The sequence below is a fragment of the Felis catus genome, chromosome D2, assembly GCF_018350175.1.
Source record: "Felis catus isolate Fca126 chromosome D2, F.catus_Fca126_mat1.0, whole genome shotgun sequence".
Classification (NCBI taxonomy): Eukaryota; Metazoa; Chordata; class Mammalia; order Carnivora; family Felidae; genus Felis; species Felis catus.
Window position 1 is genome coordinate 56,040,611 of NC_058378.1, and position 15,726 is coordinate 56,056,336.

Sequence of the window (15,726 nt, forward strand, 5' to 3'; positions counted from 1 at the left end):
TCTTGTAATTAATAATTTTTTTAATCTTTTTTTTTTTTAACATTTATTTATTTTTGAGACAGAGAGAGACAGAGCATGAACGGGGGAGGGGCAGAGAGAGAGGGAGACACAGAATCAGAAGCAGGCTCCAGGCTCTGAGCCATCAGCCCAGAGCCCGACGCGAGGCTCGAACTCCCGGACCGCGAGATTGTGACCTGAGCTGAAGTCGGACACTTAACCGACTGAGCCACCCAGGCGCCCCATTGTAATTAATAATTTTTGAAGAGATACTTTTGAGACTACATAGATACCTCTTTTTTACTAAACCTTCATCCACTTTAATTTTGGTGTTGACAGTAATTCTTGCTGGAATCGTTTTTCTGATGGCTTGAAATGGTGATTTTTCTAATTATTATTCCTCTATTTTTTCATTTGGCTTTATACTGTGAAGAAGAGTTTTCCTATTCCCTCTGTCATTTTGAAATCAAGATTCTTACTCTGTTCAAATATGTTATCCAGTATCCCAGATACGGTTAATGGGAGCCCTTTCAAACCACCTAGTATATCCTTTTGACATGTCCCCATCATTTTTTGAGCACTTTAATACTTTCTGATACAACAAGATATTCTGGGTTCATCATGTCTTTTCCCTGCTGCAATACTGAATTCCATTTTTCTAAGGGGACCTGATTCCTTGGATGATACACGTATGCCCCTTTTTGGCCAGTCTGCATACAACTTGATTAACAAAGACCAGCTTTTGCACAATGATCAACCTCCTTATCTTGATTTGGATCTAAAGATAGAACAAAAATAGTGAAATGCCAGCAATTCATGGTGACTATTTAGTTGTATCTATTCAAAATACAATGCAGAACGTAGAGAGCAAGTGAAAGATACTAAAAGTATGCTTGCTTGAGAGAAGAACATTCATATGAGGTTTTGAAAATAAGTGTCACGTCTTTGTGACTCTGAAAATGTAAGTAAGAATCATTGTTTGATTTCCAAATGGTTAGTTCAACAAGAGCCAAAATTCAGTGATCCGTTCAGTATCTAGTATCTTAAATACCCTGAACCTATGTTTTAATGATTTTTTTAATGAGGCAATATTTGTATATAATAAAATTTACCATTTAAGAGTTCAGATTAATAGATTTTGGTAAATGTATACAGTTGTGTAACTACCAGCACAGTCAAGGTTCAGGACAGTTCTCACCCTAAATTGCTTTCTCATGTCCCTTTGTAGTCAGTCCATTTCTTGGACACCCAATTAAGGCAATCACTATTAGTTTTACCTTTTCTAGAGTTTTATATAATAGGAGTGAAATACTGTGTAGTCTTTCATATTTGACTTCTTCCATTTAACATAATTTTTTGGTATTCTTATTTTTGTATATACTCTTGGTCCTTTTTATTGCTGAGTAGGTCCCCATATCAGTTCACTTTCTTTTGGACTTTTAAATTGTTTCCAGATGTTGGCTAATATATTAGACTTACATATAAGTCTTTGGGCATATATTTTCTTTTTTTAAAGATTAGTTTATTTTTTTAAATGTTTGTTTATTTTTTGAGAGAGAGACAGAGCATGAGCGGGGGGAAGGAACCACAGATTCCAAAGCAGTCTCCAGGCTCTGAAATGTCAGGTCAACACAGAGCCTGACACAGGGCTTGAACTCACGAACTGCGAGATCAGTGACCTGAGCCGAAGTCGGACTCAACCTACTGAGCCACCCAGTTGCCCCATTGGGCATATATTTTCATCTCTCTGGAATAAATACCTAGAATTGAAATTACTGGGTGGTAGTATCATTGTATATTTAACCTTATACTATTATATGGTTCACCAAATTGACTTAACCATTTTCTGATTCCATCAGCAACGTATAGGAATTCCAGTGTTTCCCATTTTGCCAACATTTGATATTGTCAGTCTTTTTTTAACTTTAAACATTCTGGTGGGTCTATAGTGGTATCTCACTGTGATTTTATTGTTCATTTCCTTGTTGATTAGTGATGTTGAACATCTTTATACATCTTATGTGAAATATTTGTTTGAATCTTTTCTCCATTTTTAAAACTTACTAAGTGGTAATAGTTCTTTATACATTCTGTATAAAACCTTTTGCCAGTTTTTTCTTTTAAAATTCATGTATTTTATGTTCTGTTCAAGAAATCCTTGCTCAATCCAGTGTCAGACACACACAAAACTCTCATGTTTTCTTTTAGAAGCTTGCTAGTGTTGACTCTTGTGTTTTGGTACCTGATCTGTTCCTAGTTAATTTTTCTACATGGTGTTATTGAAGTGTTGAGGTTTACTATATTGCATAAGGTAATCCAGTTGTTCTAACACCATTTATTGAGAAGACCTTCTTAACCCCTATTGAATTCTTAGGCATCTTTGTTGCATCAGTTGACAGTATGCCTGTGGGTATATTTCTGGACTTTTATTTGCCATTGAACTATATGTCTGTCTTTACACCCGTGCCACAGTGTCTTGATCAGTGTATCTTTATATCTGAAAATCAAGTAGTACTAGTTCTCCAACTTGGTTTTTCTTTTTCAAACTTGTTCTGCTAAACCTGGTCCTTGGCCTTTCTGTATAAATTTTAAAAGCAATGCATTGATTTTTTAAAAAGCCTGTAGGCATTTTGATTAGGATTGCACTGAATCTGTAGATCAGTTAGCATATTAGCTACATATTAGCAACACTGAGTCTTTCAGTTTATGATCATGGTTTATATCCTCTTTACATCTTAAATTTCCCTCAGAAATGTTTTGTAGTATCATTTCTCTTAAGTCTATGGAATTTCCTTAAACATTTCTAGTAGTACAGAGAAATAGCAACCCTTAAGTTGTAGGAAAAAGTATGAACTTCTTATTTGAAAACGTCTTTTGGATGTTTTATTGCCATTCCCAAAAAGGTAGCAAAGGATGATAAAATGAGTGTATTGTATGGATTATGAAGGTAGAGGTAACCAAACTTAATAAAGAACTTGAGGTCTTTTTCTATTAAAGATCCCAACATATTCAGTATTAAGTCTCCTTTCCTGCTTTGGGCGATGGATCATCAGACCACACAGTGTTGGTGGCTTCTGCAGCTTTGTTTTCCTTTACCTCTCCTTATCACCTTCACAGTCCCCTTAAAAGAAATTACCTTAAAAGGATATTGGGAAATTGACACAAAGTTGTGAAGCTGCCAGAGAACCTAGCAATTGAAGATACACAACCTACGCTTTCCCCAAACACTGTGTACAGAATTAACTTTTACACACACACACACACACACACACACACACACACACACACACACACACTTTTCTGCTTTTATGCCAGCACTAGCAGTTAGAAAATTAAGGAAACCTCCTTCTCATATGGACAGTAAAAATGTAAAATAATAAATATGTGGGAACTACATGAATAAACAACAGAATTTTAATTGAGCTCCATTATAGCTCACTTGGGTAAATGTAAAGCAGCTCCTAAAAGAAAAGACTGAATATTTTTAAGGGTGTTACTACTTCCTGAAATACTTTCTAAGTATATTGCTATTCAGATCTAAACCACCTTGTCAAAACAAAACAAAAACCACCTTGTCTTCTTTGGGGAGCTGGTGTTGGTGGTGAGAAGAATTGACTAAGCTATTTTAAATATAATCTGAAAAAATAAAGCTAAAATGGCCAGGACATTTTAGAAAACATAACAAGTAGGGATTTGCCTTCCCAAATACTAAGATTTATTATAAATACATAATACGTTTTAAAGTATGATACTGATCTTTTCAGTTCTTAAGAAGAGAACTTTTTTTAAATGTTTATTTATTTTGAGAGTAGGGGGAGCAGAGGGAAAGAGAGAATCTCAAGAAGGCTCCATGCTCAGCATAGAGCCCCACATGGGGCTTGATCCCATGACCCAGGAGTCGTGACCTGAGCTGAGATCAAGAGTCAGATGCTCAACTGACTGAGCCACCCAGGCGCCCCAAGAAGAGAGCTTTTTAAAAAATGTTTATTTTTGAGAGAGAGAATATTTCAACCTGGCTCCACAGTGGGGCTCAGTCTCACGAATTGTAAGATCATGACCTGAACAGAAATCAAGAGTCGATCACTTAACAGACTGAGCCACCCAGGCGCCCCTTGAAGAGAACTTTTAAAAAACATGTCTGCTTCCTACCTGAGAGTTACAGAATCAAAAGCTTTGGCAGTATGTTCTAGATATATATGCTTTTAAGAAGCTTACAGTAGAAAAAATAAAAAAGAAGAAACTCACAGTAGATTTGATATGACAGAATCACCTGTGGCTATGAACAAACCCATGTAGGAGGACCAATTCTTGAATTCTGAAGGAAGCAAGTTCCGAGGAGTTGCAGACTCCAGTGCGTATCTCCAACTTTATTCCTCTTCTGTTTTGGGCCAACAACTTGTTCTTTAATGAATAGGGGTAACAACTGTAAGGAAGAACAGTGGCTTTTTATTTACAGGAGAGTATGTCATATCATTTTTTTGGGGGGGGCATACCATACATAATGACTTCTTTTAAATTTCAGATGTGGGGGAGGGGGTCGGGGGTGGGGTGATATGAATTTGTTGTTTCTGGATCTCCTGTTAGGTTAACTTTATTAGCTCTGTACCATTTGAATGTTTTTATTCTTGTTGGTTCATTTAGTTTTGGCATATAGTATGTACAGTAAGGGAGGATGGCCTGTATTTTGTTTATACATCATTGCTGTAAATTTTTAACTTGGTGACCAGATGCACTTGATAAAAGCATATGATTTGGTATTATATTTTTCATCTCTGTTTATTATTCTGGATAAAAACAAGCAAAATAACCATTTAACTGGTGAGATTATTTTAAAGCAATCATTTAAGCTGGAAATAATTATCTTAAGGGCATATAGCAAATGGAGAATGATTTGTTCAAACAAAGGTACTAAATCTCAGTAAGAACAGGACTCTGGCATTTGACCCATGACCCACTCCCACCCTCTCCCTGCGCTCAGCTTGAAGGAAGCTCTAACTCTTGTCTGAGCAGGGGAAACAGACTGCGGGCATCACTCATACCTTCTAGCTTCTCGTGGCGGATGCTGTCTTCCAGGCAGCTGAGGTCAAAAAGCCTTCCTTCTCTCAGCCTTTTCTCAGAGTGGAAGTGTGCTCCAGTCTCAGCAGATTGAGCATACTGAGGTTTAGGTCAGGCCTCATTCATAAGGCAGAAGTTCTGTGCCAGGAGAGGCAAGTGATCCACCACCCCCTGTCATAAAGCACAGATGTCACTCTGAGAGAAGTGGGTTATTGTCCTAACCTCCAGTTCCTGTGCAGCGGCACAGTGGTTCTTCCAAAGGGAAAGGCAGGCCTTGAGAACGGAGAATTATGTAGCTCTCTCAGGGGGACTGACTTTTGGAACAGAGCTTACAAAAAGTTGTTGAAAATGATGGAGATCTTTGTGGTGAACAGTTAAGAGGAGGCTGGTAACTCCATGATACTAGTAGCAACAAGTGAAATGGCAGACCAGTCAGAAGCTTTACGGAGAGAACCAGATAAAAAGAAGAGCCCTCCTGGGGTTCGAGTTAGCCTCAAAGACTGGCAAGGCAACACCCTGCTCTTACAAAGAGGCCCCACTTTCATTGGATCAGACACTGGTGCAATTTATGCCCCAGGATGTGGCAACAACACACCAATGAAACAAACTAGTTGAGGCTAACGCCTGGGTGTGTGATACTGCTACAGGCTGATCAGCGAGCACTGTGTAAAGGGAAGGCCTGAGAAAGAAACTGCCAGAGAGTCTGACTAAACCCACAGTCATTCCCAGTAGACAGGGAGACTGCATGCTCAAGACCGCATCCCCTGAGAAAAGTGATAACAGAGGCTGCACATTGGGGGGAAATAGACTTCAATGAACCTAGAGATCAAGAGGGACATTTTTTATGATAAAAGGGTCAATGTATTAGGAAGACCTATAACAACATATGTTGTTACATATGTAACAACAGAACTCCAAAACACATGAAGCAAAATGTGACAGAAGTGAAGGGAGAAATAGTTCAAAAACAAGAGTTGACTACATTAATACTCGACTTTCAATAATGGATAGAACATCTAGACCGAAGATCAACAGAGAGGAGAGATTTGAACAACACTCTGAAGCAACTAAACCTAACAGATGTGTATAAGGAGCACTCCACCCAAAAAGAACAAAATAGTGGTTCTTTCCAAGTATATGTGGAACATTTTCCAGGAAAGACTTTCTGCTAGGCCATAAAAAAATCAAAGGATTCCAATCATACACAATATGTTTTCCCACTACAAAGGAATGATATTAGTAGAAATTAGTTACAGAGGATATATGAGGAATTCACACATATGTGGAAATTAAATAATGCATTTCTAAATAATCAGAAGAAGGAATCATAAGGGAAATTAGCAAATAGTTTGAGATGAATGAAAGCCAAAGCATACCAAAACTTATGAGACATAGCCAACAGCACTTAGATGGCAATTTAAAGCTGCAGCTGCCTATATTTTAAAAGATCTTAGTTCAGTGCCCTGTCTTCCTTAAAAGACCAGGAGAAGAAGAGCATACTAAACCTAAAGCAGGCAGAAGGAAATAATAATGATTAGAGCAGAAATAAATGAAATAGTATAGAAAAATAGAGAAATTAACAAAATCAAAGGTTCGTTCTTTGAAAAGATACAACAAAATTGATAAATGTTTTATCTAGGACTGCTCAAGAGAAAAAGACTCAAATTACTAAATCACAAATCAGATAGGGGAAATTACTAGTGACCTTATGGAGATAAAAAGGATTTAAGGGAAATACTACTGTGAATCATATATAAATCAGCAGACTAGATAGTTTAAATGAAACAAGCAAATGCCTAGAATAAGACACAAACTACTGAAACTGACATAAGGAGAAATAGAAAATCTGAACAGACCTGTATAGCAGGTTGAATTATGTGCCCCCCACTCAAAAAAAAAAAAAAAAAAAAAAAAAAAAGATGAAGTTCTAATCCCTGGTACTTATAAATGTGACATTATTTGGGAAATATGGTCTTTGCGGATTAATAAGTTAAGATGAGGTTATACTGGATTAGAGTAGGTCTTCAATCCAGCACCTGGTGTCTTTATAAGGGAGATTTGGAGACCAAGACACGCACACGGAAGGCCACGTAAAGTTAGAAGAAGAAATTGGAGTTAATGCTGTCACAAGTCAAGAAATGTTGGATTGCTGGAAATCACCAGAATCTAGGAAAAAGCAGGGAAGGATTCGCTCATAGAGGCCTTCAGAAGGAGCATGGCTTTGTTGACACCTTGATTGCAGATTTCTAGATTCCAGAGTTGTGAGAGAATAAATTTCTGCTGTTTTAAGCCACTCAGTTTGTGGTAATGTTACAATAGCCCTGGGAAACTAATGCAACCTAGAACAAGTGAAGAGATTGAATTGGTAATTTTAAAATTTCCATCAAAGAAAAGCCTGTGGCCAGACACCTTCATTGGTGATTTCTGCCAGATATTTTTAAAAGAACTAATACCAGTTCTACACAAATTTATCTAAAATATAGAAGACAACTTCCTCGCTTTGTGAGACTAGTATTTGAATACCAAAACCAGACAGATCACAAGAAAACTGTAGAGCAGAATCACTTAGGAATACCAATAACAACAGTAAAATTCTCCACGAAATATTAGCAAACCAAATCAAGGAACATATGAAAACTGTTATACTCTCTTACCAGGTGAGATTTTTCTCAGGAATGCAAGGTTGGTTTACACCACAAAATCAATTAATGTAATATAGTGCATTAATGGGAATCAGTGATAAAAACCACGTGATCATCACAATGGATGTCCCTGCAAAAAGTGACCAAATCCAACACCTTTTTGTGATAAAAACACCCAAGAAACTAGGACTAGAAGAGAAATTCCTCAGCCTGATCTACAAAAATACACGGCTCTGGTAAAAACTGGACATTTCCCCCCTAAAATTAGGAACAAGTCAGAGTTGTCCATTCTCAATACTTCTATGCACTGTTCTACCAGAAGCCCTAGCCTTGGCAATTAGGCAGTAAAAGCAGGGGTGCCTGGCTGGCCCAGTTGGTTAAGCATCCAACTCTTAGTGTCACCTCAGGTCATGATCCCAGGGTCATGGGATTGAACTTGTGTTGGCCTCTGCCCTGAGCATGGAGCCTGCTTAAGATATTCTCCCTCCCTCCCTCCCTCCCTCCCTCCCTCCCTCTCTCTCTCTCTCTCTCTCTCTCTCTCTCTCTCTCTCTCTCTCTCTCTCTCTGTCTTCCTCTCCATCCCCCACTCTCCCCCTCTCCCTCCCTCTGTCCCTCTCCCCTGCTTGTATGCGCGCGCGCGCGCTCTCTCTCTCTGTCTAAAAAAATAAAAGAAACCAGAGTTACCCAGATTGCAAAAGAAGTAGTGAAAGTATTTGTAGATGACATGATGTTGTATATGGAAAATTTTAAGGAATCAACAGAACACAATATATTAGAGTTAATTAGTTCAACAAGGTTGTAGAATACAACATTTTTTAAAAAATTGATTGTATTTCTATACAATAGCAATGAATAGTCTGAACGTGAAAATTAAGAAAACAGCTCCATTTACTATAACATCAAAAGGAATAGAATACTTAGGAATAAAGTTAACACAAGTTTAAGACTTGTACACTGTAAATTAAAATTGTTGAAATAAATTAAAGAAGATCGAAATAAATAGAAAGGTATGATCTCATGTTCGTGGATTGGAACACTTAATGTTATGAAGATGGCATTACTCCCCCAAATAACCTGCAGATTCACTGCATAACCTACCAAGATTTCTGGTGACTTCTTTGCAGAGATTGGCAAACTGATCTTAAAATTCATGTAAAAATTTACAGGATGCCTGAGTAGCCAAAACAATCTTAGAAGAGAGGATTTACACTTCCTAATAGCAGAACTTACTACAAAACTACCATGATCAACATAGTGTGTTTCTGGCCTACAGATGGATATGTAGATCAGCGGAACAGAGTTGAGCATCCAGAAGTAAAATTTATGGCCAGTGATTTTTGACAAAGGAAGTTGGACCCCTTCCTTTTACCATACACAAAAGTTTATTTGAAACGGGTCATATACCTAAAAGTAAGTTCTAAAACTATAAAACATTTAGAAGAAAACATAAGAGTAAATCTTAATGATCGTGGGCTAGCCACTAGTTTTTTAGATATAATACCAAAGCACAAATGTCAAAAAATAAATTGGAATTCATTAAAATTAAGAACTTTGTACTGTTAACAGTAGTAGGTAGCATCAGTGAAGTGATAATAAAGCTCATTGATGGGAGAAAATATTTGCAAATCTTAAATCTGATAATGGAATTGTATCCAGAATATATCAGGAATTCTTACAACTCAAACAGTTAAAAAAGTGAGCCCAATTAAAAACTGGGCAAAGCATAAGAATGTACATTTCTCCAAAGAAGGTATTTAAATGGCCAGTTAGATGTTCAACATTATTAATCATTAGGGAAATCTAATCAGAACCATTAGGCACCATTTCTTGTGTATTGGAATGGATGTAATAAAAATGATAGCAAGTGTTCATGAGAATGTGGAGAAGTCAGAATGCTCACTGCTGTTGGGAATATTAAATGGTACACCTGCTTTGGAAGATGGTTTAGTGTACTTTTTCAGAATGGTAAATATAATTAGCATATGATCTACAAATTCCACTCCTAAATACGGATCCAAGAAAAATGAAAATACACAAAAACTTGTACACAAACACTAAAGACTGCATTATTTGTATCATAGCAGCCAAAAAGAAATCCAAATGGTCATTATCAACTGATCAATGGGTAAAATGTGCTACATCAGTACAATGGAATGTTATTTGGCAATAAAGAGGAACGAAGTACCAGTATCTGCTACGATGGGGTGAACCTTGAAAACATTAGTCTAGGAGGAAGAAACCACACACACACACACACACACCATGAATATTGCACGATTCCATTTATGTGAAATATCCAGAATAAGCAAGTCTGTAGAGAGAGGCAGAAAATAATACAGTGGTTGCCTAATGTTGGGGCAAGTGGGAGAATGGGAAGTGAGTGACTGTTAATGTCTTGGGGTACAAAAATATTCTGAAGTTTATCATGGTGATGGTCCCACACCTCTGTGACGCTACAAGAAAAACATTGAATTTATACTTTAAATAGGTGAATTGTATGATACGTGTATTATATCTCAATAAAACTGTTTGGAAACAAAACAAATAGGTGTGACTATAATTTAGATGAACCAACTAAAAGTTATCTGAAGGTCTCAGCGTCCAGGTTGATAAAATTGGTAATTAATTGTTTAATTCAAGAAAAAACATAACACCTTCCTTACTGAGTGCTGTTAGTTGCTATGAGTTGATTTAGATTAGAAAGTAGCCTGAATGCAACATTTGAGCATGGTTTAAGTATAGATATCCTGTGCTTGCTTTGGCAGCACATATGCTAAAATTGTAACCATACAGAAAAAATTAGCATGGCCCCTACGCAAGGATGATACAGATTCGTGAAGTGTTCCTTATTTTTGTGGTGAGCTCCAAGTGTTGTATGTAAGTGTTGAATCACTAAATTCTACACCTGAAGTTAATATTACACTGTATGTTAACTAGCAGGAATTTAAATAAAAACTTGGAAAGACTTGGAAAGGATACACGTATTTGTAAATGTATGTGTAGAATCAGTGGGGATAGCTGTATGCTTAACGCATTGAAACTACACTGTGTACAATGCGTCCTTCAACTAACATCTTCTCTCATTGAGATACGCATTTTTAAACATGAAAAATAAAGATATCCTGCTGAAAGTCTGACTAAACTTACTGAATGTAGGACTGAGGGGTTAAGTACAGTTTATACCATATAATGTCTGAGTTTAAAAATCACTAAACAATGAAATGCCATTAAAACACAGTTGAGGATTTTATTGGTCTCTAATTAGTACCTGTTCCTGATCCTTTCAGATGTTAAATCTGTATCAAAATTACATTATTTTGTGATTCATTTTTAAAAATTAATTTCTTTAGGCCACGAAAGAGAATGTTGGCAAATACAACTATAATAAAGTTGGCAAGTACAACTATAATAAACTTAGTTGGTTAAGTGTCCAACTCTTGATCTCAGCTCACGTCTTGATCTCAGGGTCGTGAGTTAAAGCCTTGTGTTGGTTGGGCTCCATGCTGGGCCGGGGAAGCCTACTGAATGAATGAATGAATGAATGAATGAATGAATGAATGAAAATGTTTTTATAATGACTTTATAACAATATTTTCTTTATGTGGCAGACTTAACGTGTCTCATGGATATTTTATGGGATGATTGTTTTCGTTTGATTATGCAAGAGAGTTCTTCATATTAAACTGTAATATATAATTGGTGCTAAATGTCTTTGCAAAAGACACATATTTTGGTTGTGCTGTTGACACAGTTTGTACAATGGAGAAATCATAAAAAAATCTGATTGCACATGTCATTGCTTGTATTTGAAATCTTTGAGAAAATTGTGGATTATAATGTGCCTTCAGTGCCCTGTTTGCTTCCTTTTCACTGTGTCAGGGTGTGTCCCCATTTTCTTTTTTAGAGTACTTTTAGGTACTTCTAAGTACTTTTAAGTTTTCCATGACAGAATTATATATGCCTGTGGCGATACATTGTGGTGATTTGAAGTAAATTATATGCATTGGAACTTAAAGAACACTTAAAAGATGTACTTACTTAGTCTCCTGTTCATTAGCTACAAGAGTGGAAGTAAATGCAAAGCATTGTCTACCTAGTCTAGTGCTCCTACAGCCTGAGAGCAGATTCTGGGAGTCTTTGGGATGAGTCTAGTGTGGCAGTTTGGAACTTTGTGATCAGGACTTAACATGTTTATATTGTAAGCATGTTCAAGCATATATAGAAATGTGTACCTTTAGAACATGTGACACAGTATATTTTTAAATTCTGTTTTCTAGAGCCAGTTTTAACGTATTAATTTCACAACTCTCTAAACATTTGAAAGCTACAGTTTATGAATTATATTCTAGGCACAGAATTATGAATTTGGATACATTCTTTTGAGTTTTCCCTTCTAACGGCCCTTTTAAAATTATGTTTGTTTTGTGTCTGGAGAAAACATCTTATACTAGGAGGGCAAACATGATTCTCATAGTATTTAGGATTTAAGCTATTTTTTTTGTCTGAGTTGAATGTCTGTGTACTGTTGCTGTATGGTGTAATAAGAACGGACATATTTAAATGCTCAAGAAAAATCTTCCGTTAGTAATGTTATTTTAATTAGAGTTTATCTGTCAGTTTTAAACAAAACTTGTAAGATACATAAAAACCACCCAAGTATATTTTTACATTCACTTTGCTTTTATACTTTTGTGGAGATAAATTTTATTCTGATTTAAAGTTTTAAGATACTTTAATTGTATTAAACTGATTTGTCTTGTTACTAACATTTGTCTTTGATTTTGCATCTGTGCTTTTGATACTGAATGGGGAAAGATTTTTGTGCAAATATTTCACCAAATATTTTTGCAGGGACACTTAGTCGGTCTGGATGAACCAGCTTCGGGAGCTGGGCAAGAAGCTCTGCTTAAACAAGAGCAAGCAAAAATCATTCGATTCGAGAGACAAGCAGAAGAGTTCCTCAATGCAGTCTTTTATAGAAAAGGTTGGTTCTAGTGAAGAATGGCATTTAGCATCTGCTTGTCTTATATTTTCTTAATTTTAATGTCATTTTTAAAAAGTTACTTTTAAAAACATTTTTCTTTGTTGATAACACACTTTATATTCCTTTGGTCAAGTTAAATTTGGAATAGGTTAAGGCAACTCCTCTTCCCTCTTTTTCAGTTTAAAGTGATGGAATCATGTAAGTTTTGTTAAATAGTTCCTGAAAGTGTTAGGAAAGTCTAAAAAATTCTGAGGTCTCAGTACTAATATTTTGTCAAATTTTCTTACATACATAGTGACAGTTTTAATCGCAGATAACCATAAAACTGTATAAAATTTTAGTAATTCCTTGCTGAAATTTCATTTAGAGAGATGTGAAGTTGTATCTTAAAATTAGATTTACAGGCATTTATTTCCTTGATAGAGCCTTGTTTTGCTGAAACTTCTTTAAATTATTAAAATTAGAGAAAGGAATTCATAATTATGTAATAAAACTTTCCCCCTTACATTTGAGGTGGTATTTAATAGCTCCACCTCTTATATTTTTCGATTTAACTTTCTCCTTAAAACCTTTGTAGACATGATTTACATTTTGTTTCTCTGTTCACAAAGCCTAATTACCATCGGCCAAGACCTTCAGAAAGCTTCCTTCCCTCTATGATCCATTCTAGTGAAGTCTTTACTTTCAAGAAATTCTAAATAGATTTGTGTTCCTTAGTTATGTCTTTCCTCTAGTTCCAAGACGGAGGTTACTGTGATAGGTTCTAAAAAAGTTTCCTACAAACTCTTGTGACCCTGAATACTCTAATATTCAGCAGACTCAATGATTCTGCTTTCTTTAGTACTTCTTTATATGTTCTAGTTTATATCCCTCATTCTTCTGGGAATTCCCTCCTTCCCTCTGAAATTTGAAGGGTGATTTTTGCCTTTACAGTGGTTGGAAGTCTGATAAAGTGCTATTCTAATTGGTTGGTTACAGTTGGAAACCAGCTGATGTTCTGCTTAATGTGGTCAGTATTTTCAAAATGGAGTATGAAGTGTCCTATAAAATTAAGGAACACACAAGATTATTTTCAGTGACACCTTTTTTTCCTATGCAAAATTAAATTTTCACCTCACTTTTAGTACCCTCAGCACCCTCTGACGTGAAGCTCCCAACTGAGGCTCCCATGCTCACTTTATCATCCCCTAAATACCCTGAAATCTAAAATTATGTTCCAAATAGTAATTTTCTTAGTTGTATAAACATTTGATTGTTTTATTAAAGTAATTCACATTAAAGTATAAATGAGAGACTCGTTCTGTCAGTTTATTAAATAAAATATCTTTACAGCTCCTCTGCTGCTCCTGTCCTTTAGTATGTGTACTGAATGAGTCACGGGCCTAATGCTGTAGCAATCTTCATTATCTGCAAAGAGGAGCTCCTCTTCCTATATGTGGAGAAACCACTTTTCATCCAGTCTTTGCTTGGAGGGAGTTAATAAGGCCAATCATAAGCATATTCCTAAAGAGAATTCTAGCCTACTTCTCTGCTAGTCCCATCCCTTTGTCATGTAGGAATAGCTTAAAGTTCTTCTAAGTTTTATTTTAAAATTAAACTTTTGGATACATGAGGGAAGGAATGTTTACCTTGGAATCAGCCTTAGGGTAGGTAGACTTTAGGGATGAGAATCCTCTGAAATTGTATGTAAAGTTAAGTTCGTGTATTTGTATACTGGCATATGATGTTCAGAAAAAGAACTATTGCTTTGCTATTAGAAGTTCCTTCCTCCTTGTTTTATGTATTAATATTGATATTTTTAAATATTAATCTTCATGGAAATGTCTGAAAGCCATTAGTACTCTTCAAGTTATACCAAAAATGTATATAATATGCAGAGATATGACAGGCAATTTAGTCTGAAGGGTGTGTGTGTGTGTGTGTGTGTGTGTGTGTGTGTGTGTGTGTATACATATATACATATATATATGTATATATTAAAATAGTTCAGAGATTTGGAGTTATTAATACTTTGTTTCCAAGTATTGCAAATTGTGTGTTTTAAATGAGTATGAAAAGGTTCTAAAAGCTAAGTAGGAACATAGATGCAATTAAAGTAGGCAATTAAAGTAGGCTTTTGTGGTATGGATTCAGTAATAAATTTTAGCTTATGAACGGTATACCTTCAACTATCATTATCAAATTTTTTCCAGCTTTGTCACTTGTGTTAGAAAATTTGACACTTTGTAAAAGTTAGATTTGCATTTTAAAAACATAAGTGGCTGTAATGTAACATTTACTTGTTTTCCTGTAGTGCTTATTTTGATCTGATTTGTGGTTTTTATTTGACTCACTTGTGCATATTCCCCAAGACATGTCTAGATTTATAGAAGTTGTGTTTTAAGTAAGTGAAAGAATGAAATGTGTTCAGGAAACTTTTCAAAACATGTAGAAATTCATATGACAGATATGTCATCAATTTGTAAGTATGAATTGTGTTTTATGGTTATGTTCTTCATTCAACAAAGAGGCAAGATACACCACAGCCATTTAAAGGTCAGAGGTAGCAGTTTATGGTCTTTATTCTAAAATCCCTGATTTTTCAAAAATCTATATATTTATGAATCTAGTTTAACTCTGCCTATTTGAAAACTTTCTTTATGTGTTACAGGGGATAAGAAGATACATTAATATATAAAACTTGAGAAAATATGAAACTTGAAATTATATACAGTCTTTTATTTGGAGGATAGGTCTTAAGTGGAAAGTTAAATGAATATTAATAAGAATATTCAGTGGGTAGAGATTTTAAAAAAGCAATGTATGGCTAAAATGTTTATTAAAACTTTTAAGGAACTCATTCATGGTTGTAATAATTTCTGAACCTTACCTAATTGAATACCTTGATTCTTAAACCATCTAGCACACTCAGTCTATTTATAGAGAAGAAACATGGGGTTAGAAGTACTTCTGGTAGAACAGAAATGTTGCTGTTGGTAGAGAAAAACCTCATTAAACTCCAGAGAATTAAATATTCTGACTTTAGACTTTCTTCTGGTATTTAATGTT

The 15,726-nt window shown here is 35.6% G+C and overlaps 1 protein-coding gene and 1 non-coding gene across 10 annotated transcripts in view; both read left to right on the forward strand.

Annotated features, from left to right (window-relative positions):
* The window catches only part of LCOR (ligand dependent nuclear receptor corepressor), a 138,898-nt gene that overhangs the window by 75,550 nt on the left and 47,622 nt on the right, over positions 1-15,726 (forward strand). For all 9 annotated transcript variants that reach the window (XM_045040504.1, XM_045040505.1, XM_045040506.1 and 6 more), the window contains one exon: positions 12,546-12,678. In XM_045040504.1, the coding sequence (XP_044896439.1) occupies positions 12,546-12,678 (133 nt within the window). The remainder of the gene's footprint in view (positions 1-12,545; positions 12,679-15,726) is intronic.
* On the forward strand, positions 10,444-10,548 carry LOC111557149. Its single transcript, XR_002737008.1, has one exon. It is a non-coding gene; the product is annotated as a U6 spliceosomal RNA (small nuclear RNA).